At 31.2% G+C, this 15,443-nt stretch overlaps 2 protein-coding genes across 3 annotated transcripts; both read left to right on the top strand.

Annotated features, from left to right (window-relative positions):
• Positions 1 to 1,219: 1,219 nt before the first annotated feature.
• On the top strand, positions 1,220 to 4,914 carry LOC8272566 (IQ domain-containing protein IQM1). Its single transcript, XM_002514083.4, has 7 exons — positions 1,220 to 1,816; positions 2,320 to 2,802; positions 2,906 to 3,086; positions 3,190 to 3,278; positions 3,376 to 3,463; positions 3,594 to 3,926; positions 4,092 to 4,914. Exons 2-7 carry the CDS (start codon positions 2,336 to 2,338, stop codon positions 4,557 to 4,559), a joined length of 1,626 nt encoding a protein of 541 aa, XP_002514129.2. The 5' UTR covers positions 1,220 to 1,816; positions 2,320 to 2,335; the 3' UTR covers positions 4,560 to 4,914.
• A 4,051-nt stretch (positions 4,915 to 8,965) lies between these two features.
• LOC125369600 (EPIDERMAL PATTERNING FACTOR-like protein 3) lies at positions 8,966 to 11,079 on the top strand. Of its 2 annotated transcripts, none has more exons than XM_048372422.1 (3): positions 8,966 to 10,098; positions 10,439 to 10,485; positions 10,587 to 11,079. In XM_048372422.1, exons 1-3 carry the CDS (start codon positions 9,990 to 9,992, stop codon positions 10,779 to 10,781), a joined length of 351 nt encoding a protein of 116 aa, XP_048228379.1. In that variant the 5' UTR covers positions 8,966 to 9,989; the 3' UTR covers positions 10,782 to 11,079. The 2 variants fall into 2 exon arrangements, with proteins under 2 accessions (XP_048228379.1, XP_048228378.1); XM_048372421.1 differs by having other exon boundaries at positions 8,972 to 10,098; positions 10,584 to 11,079.
• The last annotated feature ends 4,364 nt before the right edge of the window (positions 11,080 to 15,443 follow it).

Raw genomic sequence — 15,443 nt, 5'->3', positions numbered from 1 at the left:
TATTATTATTTTAGTAATAATAATTTAAATTCAATTTTTCATTTGAAGTTATGTATAATATATATATATATATACACTCTCTTACATAAAATTAATTAAGATGATTTTTATATTTATATTAATCACTAAATCACTATTATAAATAAAGAATAAAAAATATTAATAAGCATCAATTTTTATTTTAATATAGTAAATATTATTTTATTTTTCCATTTAAATTAAGTTAATTTAATTAAAATATCAATACATAATTAAATAAATTAAAAATTAAAAATAAAAATTATTAAATTTGAATTATTAATACGTCAATTCATTTTATATCATAAAAACATAATATTTTATTGTGAATTTTTTTTAAATTTTAATATTTATTAAATAAAAATAAATACAACTATTGATATTGATAAAAGTTGTATATAAATATCAGTTTTACATTCCGATGAAGACTAGTCTTCAATTTTTATTTATTTATTTGTGTATGTTGATCAACTTCCAATCTAATCAAGACTGGTCTTGATATTTGACCAATCTCAGTTGATTTTGACCCACATGGTTTACAGTCTTCGGACACTTATTTCTCCCCGACATTTATCAAGTCAGTCGCCACTCATGGTGCTCCTCGTGCATTTCAAATCTCCATGGCTGCTCGCTACATTTACCCTTCCGACAATTCCTTTTAATTCAGCCCAAAAATAGAGGAGAAGTGACCAAATAACAAGCAAGCGATGATTAAATTATGTCAACTTAAGTAAAATTTTAAATATATATTTTTATGATTATAAATTATAATACAATAGAACGTACATTATTTTAACGTAAAGTATGAATATATATCATATAAATTTTTTTAGTTAATGCCATTAAATTTTACATAGTATGTGATTGAATATCGATAATGTTACCATAGTCGGCTAACGGGGGCTGCTAATGTCACCATAGGCACACAATAGGGGCATGGCTCACCTATGGAGCTGGTAACTAGTGTCAATGAAGGAGGAGTAGGCTTGCGGGACATGGCATTGGCTGGCAGTCCAATGTTAATATAAGAAAGAAAATTGCTGATAGGGTTTGTTGATGACGACTGTAAAGTCCAAGGGAGGTTGGGAATAATAAATACAGAAAACAGCAACAGTAGTACTCTAACATTAAAAGCAAAGCAAGTCTTAGAGAAGCGTGTGCATGACCAAAGCCAAGACCCGAAAAGAGTGGTTTGACCGTTCACAAACAATCTGAGTTGAGAGATTTAGCAATTTCGTGTTTTTTCATGGAAACCCATCCCCGAGCTTCCTTTCTTTGACTGCCCATCTCACTCTTATTTCTTAAGAATAAAATAGAAAACCTTCATTTGATCTTTCTTTAATATATCACCAGTGGAAGACATTGCAGAAACTACTTAAGCCTTCACATTTCTTTTCCAAAAGGGTATTCAAATTTTCAAGCTTTGAATCCATCAAATAACTCGTGGTTTTGAACTTGAAAAAAAAAGAAAAGGAAAGGAAAAAGAAAACTAACATCTTTGAATAGATTTCCATCTCAGAACACCTTCCATATAATTTCCCATTCAATATATCCAGTTGATTTTTATAAAGAGAATTCTACGACTGCTGTGCTTACTGTCTTCTCTTCTTCTTTATTCCTGCTTTTCGGCCACGTCTTTTGAGGATTTAGTAGACTTTCTTTTCATTTACGTGCATATATAAAGTGGAGGAGGAGTGGAGAGTCTTACCTATATCTCGTTAAACAGGAAACCATCAATTTCTCTTGTTCAGTTACAATACTTTCTTTTGTGGAAGCTCTCATTCTTGATATAATACAGGTAATACATGAGAATCGAGAAAAAAGAAAAATATCACCAAATATAAAGAATATATGTATTGCCCTTATGTGTGGGTGTCAGCTAGCTTCTTGATGGTCATTATTTATCACATGTTTTGATCTTCAGTTTTGTATTATTATTTGGGCAATAATTGGAATCAATTATGTGTCTGTGATGGCTTTCCTTTTTCTTTAAAGTTTTTTTATTCTTTTGCTTCTGTTTTCTTTTCTTAGATGTTTAGTCATTTTTGCTACCGGGTGTTTTAGTTCCGTCACAGAAAAGAGAGGTCAGACCTTTTTGGTTCGGGGCTAAGGGGAATGAATTTTACTATTGTTTTCCTCATTTCAATGCAGTCTTATGTTCAAACTTCAAACATTGAATTTCCACCTCACCTTTAAATGATTCTTTCGTTATCGACTTGCTATTTTTCAGCACAATTGAATTGCATTTAGTAATATCTCTCAATTCAAAAGGTTAAATTTGTTTATCATTTTCGTGTTCAGGTGCTTGAAAATCTTTATGGGTTTATCTCTTTCCTTACTTTACTCAGCCTGGGAAGAAATCGTTAGACGCAGCTTTCATTTGGCCTACGACGCTAGTTTAAGTCCTAAGCATGCTGATCTTCCCTTAAGAAGAGATAGCTTCAAGAAAACTGCAGATACAGATATTATTATGACCAACTCTCCAAAGTCCAATACAAGAAGTCGCAAAAATTCTATTAACTTGAAGAATTGCAAGCCTGAAAATGTAATGCTTGTCAGGAACTTGTCATTCAGGGATTTAGTTGAAGACAGATGTCTTGAAAAAGATGGATCGATAAAAAAGACAATAACGACGGCACTTTCCCTTCCTGAACCGGCAATCCTTTTTTCTCCTAGGCCTGTTAGTGAGCTTGATGCTGCTGCTGTTAAACTACAGAAGGTTTACAAGAGTTACAGGACTAGAAGAAATCTTGCGGACTGTGCAGTGGTTGTTGAGGAGCTCTGGTTGGTATTCTTGCTGTAATGTTGAATTTTTAAACAAGTTGCTTTCGGTCTTGATGATTTGATTCTGAATGGTGTTCTTATAATTTTGTCAATTACTTTGCAGGTGGAAGGCATTAGACTTTGCCGCTCTCAAGAGAAGTTCTGTATCCTTCTTTAATATTGATAAGCCTGAAACTGCTGTTTCAAGGTGGGCAAGGGCTAGGACAAGAGCAGCTAAGGTTGGAAAAGGTTTATCCAAGGATGAAAAAGCTCAAAAACTCGCCTTACAACACTGGCTTGAAGCTGTAAGTCCTTGAATAATTCTACGATCGATCTCTTAACATTTACAAACGTGGAATAGAAGATCAATGATCTAACCATTCCTCTGTACTTTTTTTATGTGTACAGATCGATCCAAGGCATCGGTATGGACACAATTTGCACTTCTACTACGATGTCTGGTTCAGAAGTGAGAGCACTCAACCTTTCTTCTACTGGTAAGTATTTTTAATACGCTGTTGTTTGGTAACATAGAAACTGCTCGATGATAATTTTCCCTTTTAACTCTGTAACTCACTGTTCTGCAAAATGCAGGTTGGATGTTGGAGATGGTAAGGAAGTAAATCTTGAAAAATGTCAAAGGACTACTCTTCAACGCCAGTGCATCAAGTATCTTGGACCAGTAAGTTTAATGGCTCCAATTTTCATTTAAATTTTAATGTACTAGCCATTCAGTAGTTACGTTAACGATCATCATCTATTTAAATGTGAGTGATTGATTATTAATTTTACCTTGTTTGTTGCCATTTCAGAAAGAAAGGGAAGCATATGAAGTAATAGTTGAAAATGGGAAGCTTGTTTATAGGCAGAGTGGAAATCTTGTTGATACAGTTGAAGGTTCAAAATGGATATTTGTGCTTAGCACAACAAGAGCTTTGTATGTGGGGCAAAAGAAAAAGGGTATGTTTCAGCACTCTAGTTTTCTATCTGGTGGCGCCACCACAGCAGCTGGAAGGTTAGTTGCCCACGGTGGGATTCTTGAGGCTATTTGGCCATACAGTGGTCATTACCACCCAACAGAAGAAAACTTCAGGGAATTCCTCAGCTTTCTTCGAGAAAACAATGTCGATCTTACCAATGTCAAGGTAAACATGTCGTAATCATCTAATTTATCCTTGGTTTGTCAATGTTTTAAACATATACACTGGATTTCAGGAAGCAGAGTCTTATATACTTGGATGTTTTTATGTTATTGGTCAACTAACCATAGGAGTATCTGCTAGCTAATGTTTTCGTTATTTCCTATGCAGAAGTGTGCAATTGATGATGACAGTCCATTTGTTATAGCTGAAGAGGAACAAAAACAAGAATTAAATGCGGATTCTGATGATACTTGCCAACCGAATACAGCAAATAACTCTCATACAGATTTGTCTACCAAGGAGACGACAATAACTGTTAATAAGGAAGAACAGCAACAGGCCATTAAAACTAACAATGGCAGTGCGAAGGCAACTATTTTTGAGTGGCGGCCTGAACATTTAACTTGCAACTGGACAACAGGGGCTGGACCCAGGATTGGGTGTGTTCGAGACTACCCTACAGAGTTGCAATCAAGGGCATTGGAACAGGTTAACTTATCTCCTCGTGTGCCACCTGGGTCTCTTAGCAACTATGGTCCAATTCCTTCTCCAAGGCCAAGTCCACAGGTCAGGGTATCTCCCAGGCTAGCATACATGGGACTCCCTAGTCCAAGGACCCGAGTTCCTGCCAACTAATTTTGGGCAAATTTGGCCGGATAACGTTGGATTGCAGCAATAAAGTTTTGGATTTGAAACCCCAGTCACTGTTTGGGGGCATGGGGGCCATGGATAGCAGCGCAGGTCAATATTGGGCAGCAGATGGTGCACTTCTGGTGCTTATAATCATAGGTTTAATTTAATATTATATGAATGGACCAAAGGGACTAACCCAAATTTTTTTATTTTTACTTTGTTCAAATTATTTCTTCATTCTTTTAATATTTTTTTTTTCTTGCGTTTGATATTCTGGCCCCTATTTTAATGTTGGGTTTTGTATATCTGTATAATGTATACAAGAAAGTTGAGATAGTACACATATACAATTGTTTCATTAATAGCCTTCATTTGTGCTGATTCAAACAAGTTATGTTTCTGGATTCTTGGGACAATTTTTCGCATAATGTCCCTTCCTTTTGCAGATGAAACATCTATCAGACTTGTACCCCTGGTTCCGTTTTTTACATGGGAATGTCTCCCACAGACCTGCCTTGCCGATCGAACGCCCGATTAATCATGCTTTGCAGGTTTAATTGAGCCCACTACTTCACAATGGGCTTGCCAAGCCTTTTATGTGGAGAAAAATATATGAGATCATCTACAAAAAAAATAAAAAAATTCAACTACAATCATTTAATTTGTATCTCAAAATCAATTACTTTAAGGAAGCTTAATGTAATGTCTAAAATTGATGATTCTTTTTCTGTTCTTTTAGCAAAACAACATCCCCAGAAACCATAAAAATGATAACCATAGAAATAGAAGAATTTCGTGATATCATTATAAAATTATGCAATAAATAGATCAGCTATCATGATTATATTATAAGAAGATGTATCAGGTCAATAATATTACTCATATTAGCTTATTATAAAATATTTAAATTTTTAAAGTTACACTTTAATATATAAATTTAAAAATCATTAATATTTGAATTTGTTAAAACTAATCATTATATATATAAAATCAAATGCAGATAAAAAGAATTTTATTATATTTTTATAGTGAGATAATATTTACATGAAATGTAATAATTTTTTTTATATAAATAATAAAAATTACAGAGATAGTTAAAAATATATAAATAAATATTATGCATGTTATAAGGAGATGTATTAGTAATTAACATTATAGTTAAAATTATAATCCTTAATAATGGTTAATTTTATTTTAGATGTTTATAATGATGGATTAAAAAGATAAAGTGTTGCTCAAATTTATGAATAATTTAAAAAAAAATAATTAATAAAACATAGTATAAATAGTGTAAATATGGTGATAGTGACCACGGTGTATTAATTTATTAAAAGTTGATATTTTTTAAAGATTATTTTTTTTGACATTTAATTATTTTTAATCTATTAAATTGATAATATGTGTTTTAAGATTACAAGTCTATAATTGCTATTGACGTATTATATAGACTCAATTGTAAAATATTTACTAAATTCACATATCAAATTGTAACTTTTAAGAATTTATATATTTGATTGTCAAATTTTAACAAGTTTATATATTATTTTTATAGTTATTCAGCTTCTTTTATATAATTTACCGGTTTCATACACTTAAATATCAATAATTTCCAGTTTCATACCCTAAATTGTAACTTTTAAAAGTTTAAATACTTAAATTTTAATAAATTTACATACTATTTTTATAATTATTCCTATTAGTCATAATATTTTATTACCGATTTGGTGTTTTTTTTTTTTCTTTTTCTTCGTGGAAATCTACATGCATGCTTCCTTTCTTTAACTGCCTTCTTTTTGATTTCTGTCTTTATATCTCACAAGCTAAGCTACAGGAGGAGATGATCGAAAAACTGCAGAATTTGTAGAAATTAAAGATAGCATTTTGTGGGCACTCAATTTCAAAGACTTTGTTCATCATCGCTAGTTTAATGTTAGTTTACCCAAGTTGCTATTCCCTTGGGAGAAAATAGGCCCGAGAAAACTGATCCTGAAACTACAATGTGACAAATTCACCAGATGACAATACAATAAAAAGTAAAAGAACTCCATTGGTGTTAATTGCAAGCATGATATTAGGAACTTGATCTAGCTCGCCACAAAGGCTACTTGGACTTGGATAAAGATGGATCCTCAATACAAAAGCCACCAATGCCATCATTTTCCCTTTCTGAACAACCGACAGTTATGTTCTCATCAACGCCTGTTAGTGAGCTTTTTGTTGCTGCCATTAAAACTGAAAAGTAGACAATTGTATATGGAGATATATAGGTAAGATTGTTCAACCGATTTCAAAATTATGCCAACCTTGCTAAGTGTGAGAGATTCGAATCGGAATACCTGATGAAACTGCACCTCCAGTGACAGTTGGCTCATATGAGAGCCATAATTTTGCATGAAATGCATGGGATGGGATTACTGATCACCAACCTTCTTAAAACCAAGTTATTCCTGGATTGTGCTATTTGATTTTGGAGCCATTCCCCTAAATGGTAAGACCCATGGCTTGTGGTCTCTCTCTCCCTTAGAAAAGGATGAGAAATCACTCCTCTCTGAACCGAAGTTTAGTCCTCCACAACCACAACAATAGCATCCGAAGTTTAATTATTGTCACAACGTAATTAAATTGTCATTTTAATTTTTAATTACTAATTGAAATTAATCTAAAGCCCCTCCAATACATTCTAATTAAATATGCGAGTTAAGATGACTTTTATTTTGAACTACGTTTTCAATTTTTTTCTGGGCATTGAAATTGAATTTATATAATCACATAATAAAAGAAATATTAAAGTAGAAAATAGGGTGAATAGGTCAATAGGCAAGTGATTGTCTACTACCAAAATTATTTCTGTTGTCATAAAATTCACATGTAATGATTATTGTATATTATTATTTTTTGGGAGGTGGGTGGGGGGGTTTGAACAAAAATACTATTGTATATTCTATTTTATCGTTCTTGCAAAACTCAAGGGATATGTGTGAATTTCTATAAAAAGAGATGATGTCCTTCACAGTAACTAAACCAATATCGATACTAGATGCAGGTACCAGGCGCCAGGGCGCCAGGCAGCAGCAGCATACTGAGAAACGGACACATCCTGAATCATCAAATCAGTCCATCAGTCGTCATATACTGGCCAGTCCCCCAACTTTATTATTCAAAAACAATAATGGAACACGTTGGATCTTGGTGAATTTATTAGTAAGTAGCAGACTAACCCTAATTATAATCTAATAAATTGCATCATCCTCGGTACTCTTTCTTTTAATCTAGTATCCAGAATTAGTGTTATGAATCTAAAAAGCCAGCTGAATAGGATCTTACGGGTAGTAAATCAATATCTAAAAAGTTTTAACACAGCTGGTTAAAGATTATTCCAGTTGGGGCCACAAAGCTAGCTCCACTGACAATAAGAACTGCTTTCCCTCATTCTAGACAACAGTAGTATCTAAGTCTACAAATTCTATATGCATGCCATATAAAAAGAGCAGGGCAATATCATAATCCAGAGGACAAAACCATGCATGGCAATGGCGAGGTGATGCGAAGATGTACTATCAGACTATCTGCTGCTCCTATTCCAACTTGCAGTAACCTCGCATAAAGCACTCGTTCCTCCTGACTTCTCATTGCCATTTTCTTCTTCAAACAGCTATACCCGATTGCATATTAGGAGGCTAATTTTCCCAGAGTTTAGGCTTACTTTTTTTAGGTTTACTGACTTCTTGTTAAATCCACTCTCTCTCCCTTCATTTTGCCTGGTGACTTGTGCTGACAATCGCCATGACCATGCTGTGTCCTTGCATTGCATGAAACTAAGCAACTCTCAGCATTCACGATGCGGAGAGTGGAGGGTTAAATTCTTGACCTCTTGGCACAAAACTATATTAATTAATCAGTAGCTGAATGGGTATTTTGCACATTTCAGAGTGAGATAAAAGAAAAAAAGGTCATTATGAGAAACTACATTTCCAAAATATTTGTTACCGTCATAACCAAGTACTTTCTTAGTTGCCGGCAATATATAGTGTATAAAATCTTGGCACCTGATATCCCAGGTGGGATCCAAGAAACATAATACATCCTTAATACACACAGGCAAAGACAACAAATTGGCAACATTCTCCTGTGCTTGTGATTTTGGAACAGTCAGCATATCCCTCCAAACGTGCAAAACTTCAATAGGAAGGGGTAAAAACAGTGATGCTGCCATTGCATAAATTGTGCAAACTTTCAGTAGTTGCAGCGATCCTATGAAATTAATTGAAACCATTTAATAAGTGCTGAAACTTCCTAGACTAGGATCTGTTGAAGTGGTCAAAAGCAAATCTCTCTCGCATTTAATCGAAGAAAAGCTTGTTTTTCTGGTTTTCCTTTTCAAAAAGACAGGCCAACAACACATAAAATTAGTGATGAGACAATGATGCTAGTCAGCAAGGACTAGGGACACTTCCAGTAATAAGGATAGGTCATTTACTCGTTAACACTGCCACAATATCAACTATCAAAACATAATCATCAATCACCATTTCATTATACTAATTAAAATGAACGGTCCAGATTTTGTGGGCTACGAATTATATTGTATGTCCCCCATCAACCAAACCTATATGAAATTGACCCGACATTGTGTACTATTTTTTCTTAATTGATTACCTATTTAATCTCAGTTCAGTAGTAGCAACCTAACCAGTGAGGCTTAACTAAATAATTCAAGTCAAAATCTTGAATTTTTATTTTGTAGAGGAAAAAAAACAAAACCCAAAAAAAAAAGGGAAATATTGCGCAATGGAAGCGTTCAAATACTCTTATTAGGGCCAGGCTCTGCAGTCTAGGCAGCCCTAATAACCTATGAGGATCCTTACAATATTGTAGTGTTGCATAGGGTGCTGTTGTGAGCTATAAAGAACTGTTGATCAAGATTTATATATATTTATATTTATAAATATATATAATAAATTAACAAGATCAAGAACGACAGCTTTCAAGAACAGAAAAACAAGACAGCTTTGAAGTGGTGTTCTTTTTGTTTCCTTCTGAGAAATTTTCTGTGTGAGTTGTCAAATAGAGAAGATAAGAAGTTTTAAGTTTGTTTATAATCTGTTTGAAAAGAAGGCAGAATCACTTGTCTGAGAAGCAACATCTCTTCAGTCTTTACCATTGAAGATTAGTTTATTGTGGCTTCCTGCCAGGGTTGGAATTTGGAGTTTTAAGTTGATTTTTATTATATTTTATTTGTCGTTTGCACAAATCTTTCCATAATTTATATTTATATTTATATATAGTCTGCGCTTGTCACTTTTGAAGTCAGTGTGATCCAATTCAAGCCAACTCTCTCTTCCATCTCTTTCTTCTCTCAATCTTCTAATACACCAAAAAAAAACAAAGAAGAAAGATCATCATCATCATTATCATTAAGACTTCTAAAGAAACATGAGAAGAAGAATGTGCTATTTTCTGATGGCAACTCTGCAGATGATCACTTGGTATTCTGTAGCATTCAGCTGGCATTTTGTATCACATGATTCTGCTCCTCAAAAGGGTTAGCTGTTCTTTCTTCTGCTGTCTTGCTTTTCTTTTCACTAATGGTCTTTCTCTTTTAGACAGCAAATTATTTTGTCTGATTCTCAACTTTTTTTTCAAGAAAACCATTTTTAACAACCTGTTTTCACACTAAAAATTCTATATCCTTTTCTGCTTCCTACTTAACAAAAGTCTTGCTTTTAACTTATCCTTATTTTGAATCTGATCCTAAAATGTGTGAAATCACGGAATTTTTCACTTTGCAATACCTTTGTCTCTCTCTGCTTTTTGGAATTCTTTTTATCCTGCTGCCTTCCACTAATGCTATATTCTAATTACTTTCTTTCTTGAACAAACAGTCCAAATTCCACATTTTCCTCAAGCTGCTGCACATGACACACCTCAGGTATTTTCTCTTTCAGTATATCTATCAAATTTGGTTAACACTTTTTTGTTTCTTTTCTTTTCTCTTGTTTAATATTTTGCTTTGAGTTTTTTTATCAGAAGTTAACTGAACAAACATATAGAGGGTTGAGCAGACTTGGGTCAAGGCCACCGAGTTGTGAGCACAAGTGTGAAAGTTGTATACCTTGTAATGCCATTCAAATACCAGCAACAACTGATCGCAAAACAGTGCAATATGCTAATTATGAGCCCGAAGGATGGAAGTGCAAGTGTGGCACTACTTTCTATAACCCATAGTAGATATCAACATAGACAGTTTTCTAGCATGACCTCAATTTCTTTCCATTAATTTGTACATGTTCTCACTTGTGGTTAGTGCTGCCCCTTCCTTTTCCCCTTGAAAATTTGAGGATAGAGGAAGGAATTTTGGGAGCTTAAGGTTTTGATTGTAGTCTATTTAGAGTTACATATGTTTCTTAAATTTATACGATTGTCCTCGTACGAGTTAGTGTTATTTAGCTATGTATAGACGTGACTTGTATTTATATAACAAACTTTTGACCGCTAGGGTTTCCAAATCCTAGGTTTTCAAATTTTTTACTGTTTCACAAAGGTGTAATCAACCAATTCAAAAAGAAGAATCAAGCAATTATACTTACAAATTTTCGACAATGGCGAGAGAAACAATTGCAGAGATTACAGTCGCGATATTGAGAAAACCTTTTAATCTCCTACAGAGGAGATCCTCTTTTGCTCGAGTCTTCTTATCTGCTTTGCATGAAGTAGGGTATGAGAATTGCTTTAGGTGCAAATTAAGACAAAATTAGACTTTAATTATAACTGGAAATGTAAGATGCTTGCCGTAACCAGGATTCTGATAACCAATGATCAATGGAATCAAGTGCGATTATATGATAACTTCATGGATACTAAATTTGATTTCAGAAGATCTAAATGACGCTTTTCTATGTGCTACATCTTTTAAAAAATAACATTGGGATGTTATTTTTTGGACAGAGGGGGATGGTCCATGGCTGGACCAAATTAAAGATCAAAGGAGAGGACTGTCTTAATTTCTCAAGGAAATAATGCTGTATCAAGATGAACTCTCTTATATGGTTAGTTTCTTGGAAGGGTAACAAAAAAGAAAACCCATAATCTTTAAATTTTGTACTGGAGCAGATTACATGGATGCTGGCTGCTACATGTGAGCCTCTTTGGCTCTCCATTATTACAACAAAGCTATCCTCAACACAGGTGAACGCACCAAACATTTGACATTAAAATTGGTGTATGGTTCAAAGACAGATGAAGGCTCCTTCTATAGCTTCCAAGTTGTAAATGGCGGTACTCCCACAAAATCTTGCGGTGCTACATCTCATCGGATTTTTTTTCCAAGTTGTGTCTTGTCTTGTCCCTTTTCACCAAAATGCAACCTAGACGGAGCTGTTAGACTTTGTATGTTTTTCTTTTATTAATTATTTTTTATTCTAAAAGCAAACGCCCAAATTTGTACACTAGAAGTTTCCGGCTGGGGATTGGATTGTGGGTGTGATTAATATAAATAGGAGGTAATTAGGTTCCTAATTGACTTCAAAGAAACTCTTAATTACAAAAGCTATTGAGTACAATACAAAATAGCAAAAGTATGGTGGTGTGGGGTACTACACAAAGCAAACATTGTTTACTTTAACATATTTTTCCTTGTCTTCAAGCAGTATAAGCTTGGAAGCAATCTAATATTGATAGGCTGTAATGCTGGATGGTGATTGTGACCCCATCAAGTTGCATTGGAGTTCATATATATTCTGTATTTTATTCTTTAACAATACCACCAAAAATAAATAAAATTAATTTCTTTTTCCAAATCAATGATTGAGAATTCATATGAATTAAAACCTTTGCCAGACTGAATGATTTGTTATATAATGTTCTAAATTATGTATACAGGTATATATCCACACAACACAACGTACATTCAATTTATCTTTTAAATAAAACTATGTATATGATTTAATAATTAAATAACTATATAATATCTTAGATTTCAAGGGTTTCAAACATTAATTATTGAATATAAAATCTATACACATGCACACATTAATCTTAAAGCATTTTTTGCTCTACTTTTTCTTGTCATTTATGAACAGTCTCATGAGATTTAATGTTCTAATTAGTTCCATTTTCCATTTATTTTATCGGAATAAAAAAATTATATCTGAGTGGTAGTAGAGTAGCTATAAAATCTGTTAAAAATACATACATATGACTCAACAAATGGATAATATTTCATCACATGTATCAAATGTTCTTACCAATTTACGGTGTTGATGGATTTTCACAGTAGAGACACGTGGTTGAAGATTCACGGTTGGCATATGATGGTCAACCCAACTCTGTTAAACCTCTGCAGCCACAACCAATCTCTTACTGATAATTTTTTTTAATGAGGTAAATTATTATTTATTTTTATATTTTTTTTATACTATACTGATTACTTCTAACATTTAAAAAATATATATTTTTTATTATTATATTTTATAATTATATACTAAAAATCTCTCAAATTAGCTTTCCGTTAAAAGATTATTAACTAGATTCAATTTTATACTATTTACTTCTTAATATTTGTTGTAATATATGAATTAATTTTTATAATTTATTTATTATATTAAATTTTGTATATAAAATTAATTTTAATATTTACATAAAATTAAAAAGTTTAAAGGTCGAATTATACTTTTTATCAATACAGTTATTTAATTATATTTATTTTCAAAATGTGATGAAATGTTAGTTTAATTTATATATTATACAAAGAATCAGAAAAAAATAGTAAAAAATCAAATCTAATTAACAATTTTTTCATAAAATTTATGATTAGAAAATTTTATTATATATAATAATAAAAAATAAATAATATAATATAAAAATACACATAAAAAAAATAGTAATTATTCATTTTTAATCAAAGTTTATAAAACGTGCGTAGCTGATAGAGGTAGCAGGATTATGCGTCCACGTGTCTGACTTTGACAATTGAATTTTTATTTTTATTTTCTTATTAATGTCGGAAAGAAAATTATATTATGTAAGCATAAACAGTGTTAAGATTAGCCAGTTTTTTTCTCGATAGGGGTAAAAAAGAAATATAGCAATTTACCGGATATATGCTGTAAATATTGTCTGCGCTGCCCTATCATTTAATACCCAAAATAACAATTTTATTATAAATGAAAAACACTAGAAAACTCGATCAAAAAAAGAAAATTAGAAAATTGTGTAAGCTAAGATGCCACCTATTTATTTGTTTCTAAGGACTATTTTTGTAAAATATGTTTTCAGAATTCTTTTGCATTTTGAAATCTATTTTCACAATAAAGAAATCGATAATTTTATTAAATTAGTTTGATTAAAACCTATACGGAATACCTCTATCTTTTATAATAATAAAATAATAAATCATTTAAATGAAACCTTATTTTAGGAAATTATAAAATTGAAACCAATTGAAAGTGTTAATCTTGGAAAAAAGAAAAATCAAGCGATATATTGTTATTTGTATAATAAGAAAAACATGATTTCTAATTACATGGTTCAGATGAGAGGATTGATGCCAAAAAAAACATCCTTGAAGAAGATACATAGAAAGAGGGGAAGAAAATTAAAGTAAATAAATTACAAAAAAAAAAAAAAGAAGAAGAAGAAAGATCTGAGAAAAAACAATCACACGCGAGTATCAGATGACAGGACAAATACGCTCGTAGGTCTCGCTGGCGGATAATGTCACGTGATAGCTGGAGAAGTGCTCCTTTGCCCTCCACCTGTCACTGACACCAATACACACTTTAGGTCACGCATGCTAATCACGCGTCGCCAACCATCTCTTCTTATAATAATAATAATAATAAATAATTAATATGCTTAATTACAAGTGTCTCTATAAAATATACTTTCTTCATCCTAAAAACAACAATACTCTTTCTCTATCCGTTGTAATTATACATCATCTCTAATAATTTTTAGATTTTAACTATTATTTCTACGATCAGAGATTTTTTTATAAAATATTTAAATATAAAATATAAAAAATAATTTATATTTTTTATAAATATTAATAATTTAAAATTTTATATTTTTTATTTATATTGATACACGATAATATAATAATTAAATATTAAATTAATTAATTGAGTATGTAAAAGAAATTTTGAATGTATTTGTATAAATAATTAAATCAATTATTTTTTTATATTTAAAAAATTAAAATATTATTTATTAAATGACAATTTAAAATATAAAAATATATATATATAAAAAAAAGATATGTTAAAAATTTCTTTTGTTTAGTTTAATAAATAATTATTAATGATATTTTATATTTATTAGCATGAATATCATCACGTGTAATTAATAAAATTATAATTTTAATAATAATATTTTAGGAAAGTAACGATAATAATTAATAATATTAATTATTTTCATATATATATATATATATATATATATATATATATATATATATATATATATTATCTTCTTAGGCATTAAATTTCTAATGCAATGCAACCTTTAATAGCATATAAGATAACCATTTCTTTATATACCACTTTATCACAGAAGTGGTTTAGGTATTCCAACTTAAAACTATTCTTTTCTGTCCGACATGAAAGTACCAAATTACTAACTATATATTTTACTCTCTTATAGGCTTTGACTACATTATGAGTCTCTCATATGTCATTTTTTAATTTTATTTAATTGCTATTCCAATATTTTATAATTAGAGTTGCTTGAAATTAATTTCTCAAATAATATTTTTAGATTTTATTAAATTCTAAAACTAAAAGTAAATTTATATCTTGAAAATAAATCAGATAAAATTATATTATATTATTTTAACATGTAATAATAATTCTAAACAGACTTTTATAAAAAGTTATTTTATAAATAGTCTTT

Source organism: Ricinus communis, chromosome 3 (assembly GCF_019578655.1).
Source record: "Ricinus communis isolate WT05 ecotype wild-type chromosome 3, ASM1957865v1, whole genome shotgun sequence".
In the NCBI taxonomy this organism is placed as follows: Eukaryota; Viridiplantae; Streptophyta; class Magnoliopsida; order Malpighiales; family Euphorbiaceae; genus Ricinus; species Ricinus communis.
This window is presented reverse-complemented; position numbering and strand designations above follow the sequence as displayed.

Coding starts and splice junctions, on each gene's coding strand:
- LOC8272566 (XM_002514083.4), top strand. CDS start 2,336: ATGGGTTTATCTCTTTCCTTACTTTACTCAGCCTGGGAAGAAATCGTT. Junction 3,279..3,375: donor ACTCAACCTTTCTTCTACTG/GTAAGTATTTTT, acceptor TGCAAAATGCAG/GTTGGATGTTGGAGATGGTA. Junction 3,464..3,593: donor GCATCAAGTATCTTGGACCA/GTAAGTTTAATG, acceptor TTGCCATTTCAG/AAAGAAAGGGAAGCATATGA.
- LOC125369600 (XM_048372421.1), top strand. CDS start 9,990: ATGAGAAGAAGAATGTGCTATTTTCTGATGGCAACTCTGCAGATGATC. Junction 10,099..10,438: donor TGATTCTGCTCCTCAAAAGG/GTTAGCTGTTCT, acceptor TTGAACAAACAG/TCCAAATTCCACATTTTCCT. Junction 10,486..10,583: donor CTGCACATGACACACCTCAG/GTATTTTCTCTT, acceptor TTTTTTTATCAG/AAGTTAACTGAACAAACATA.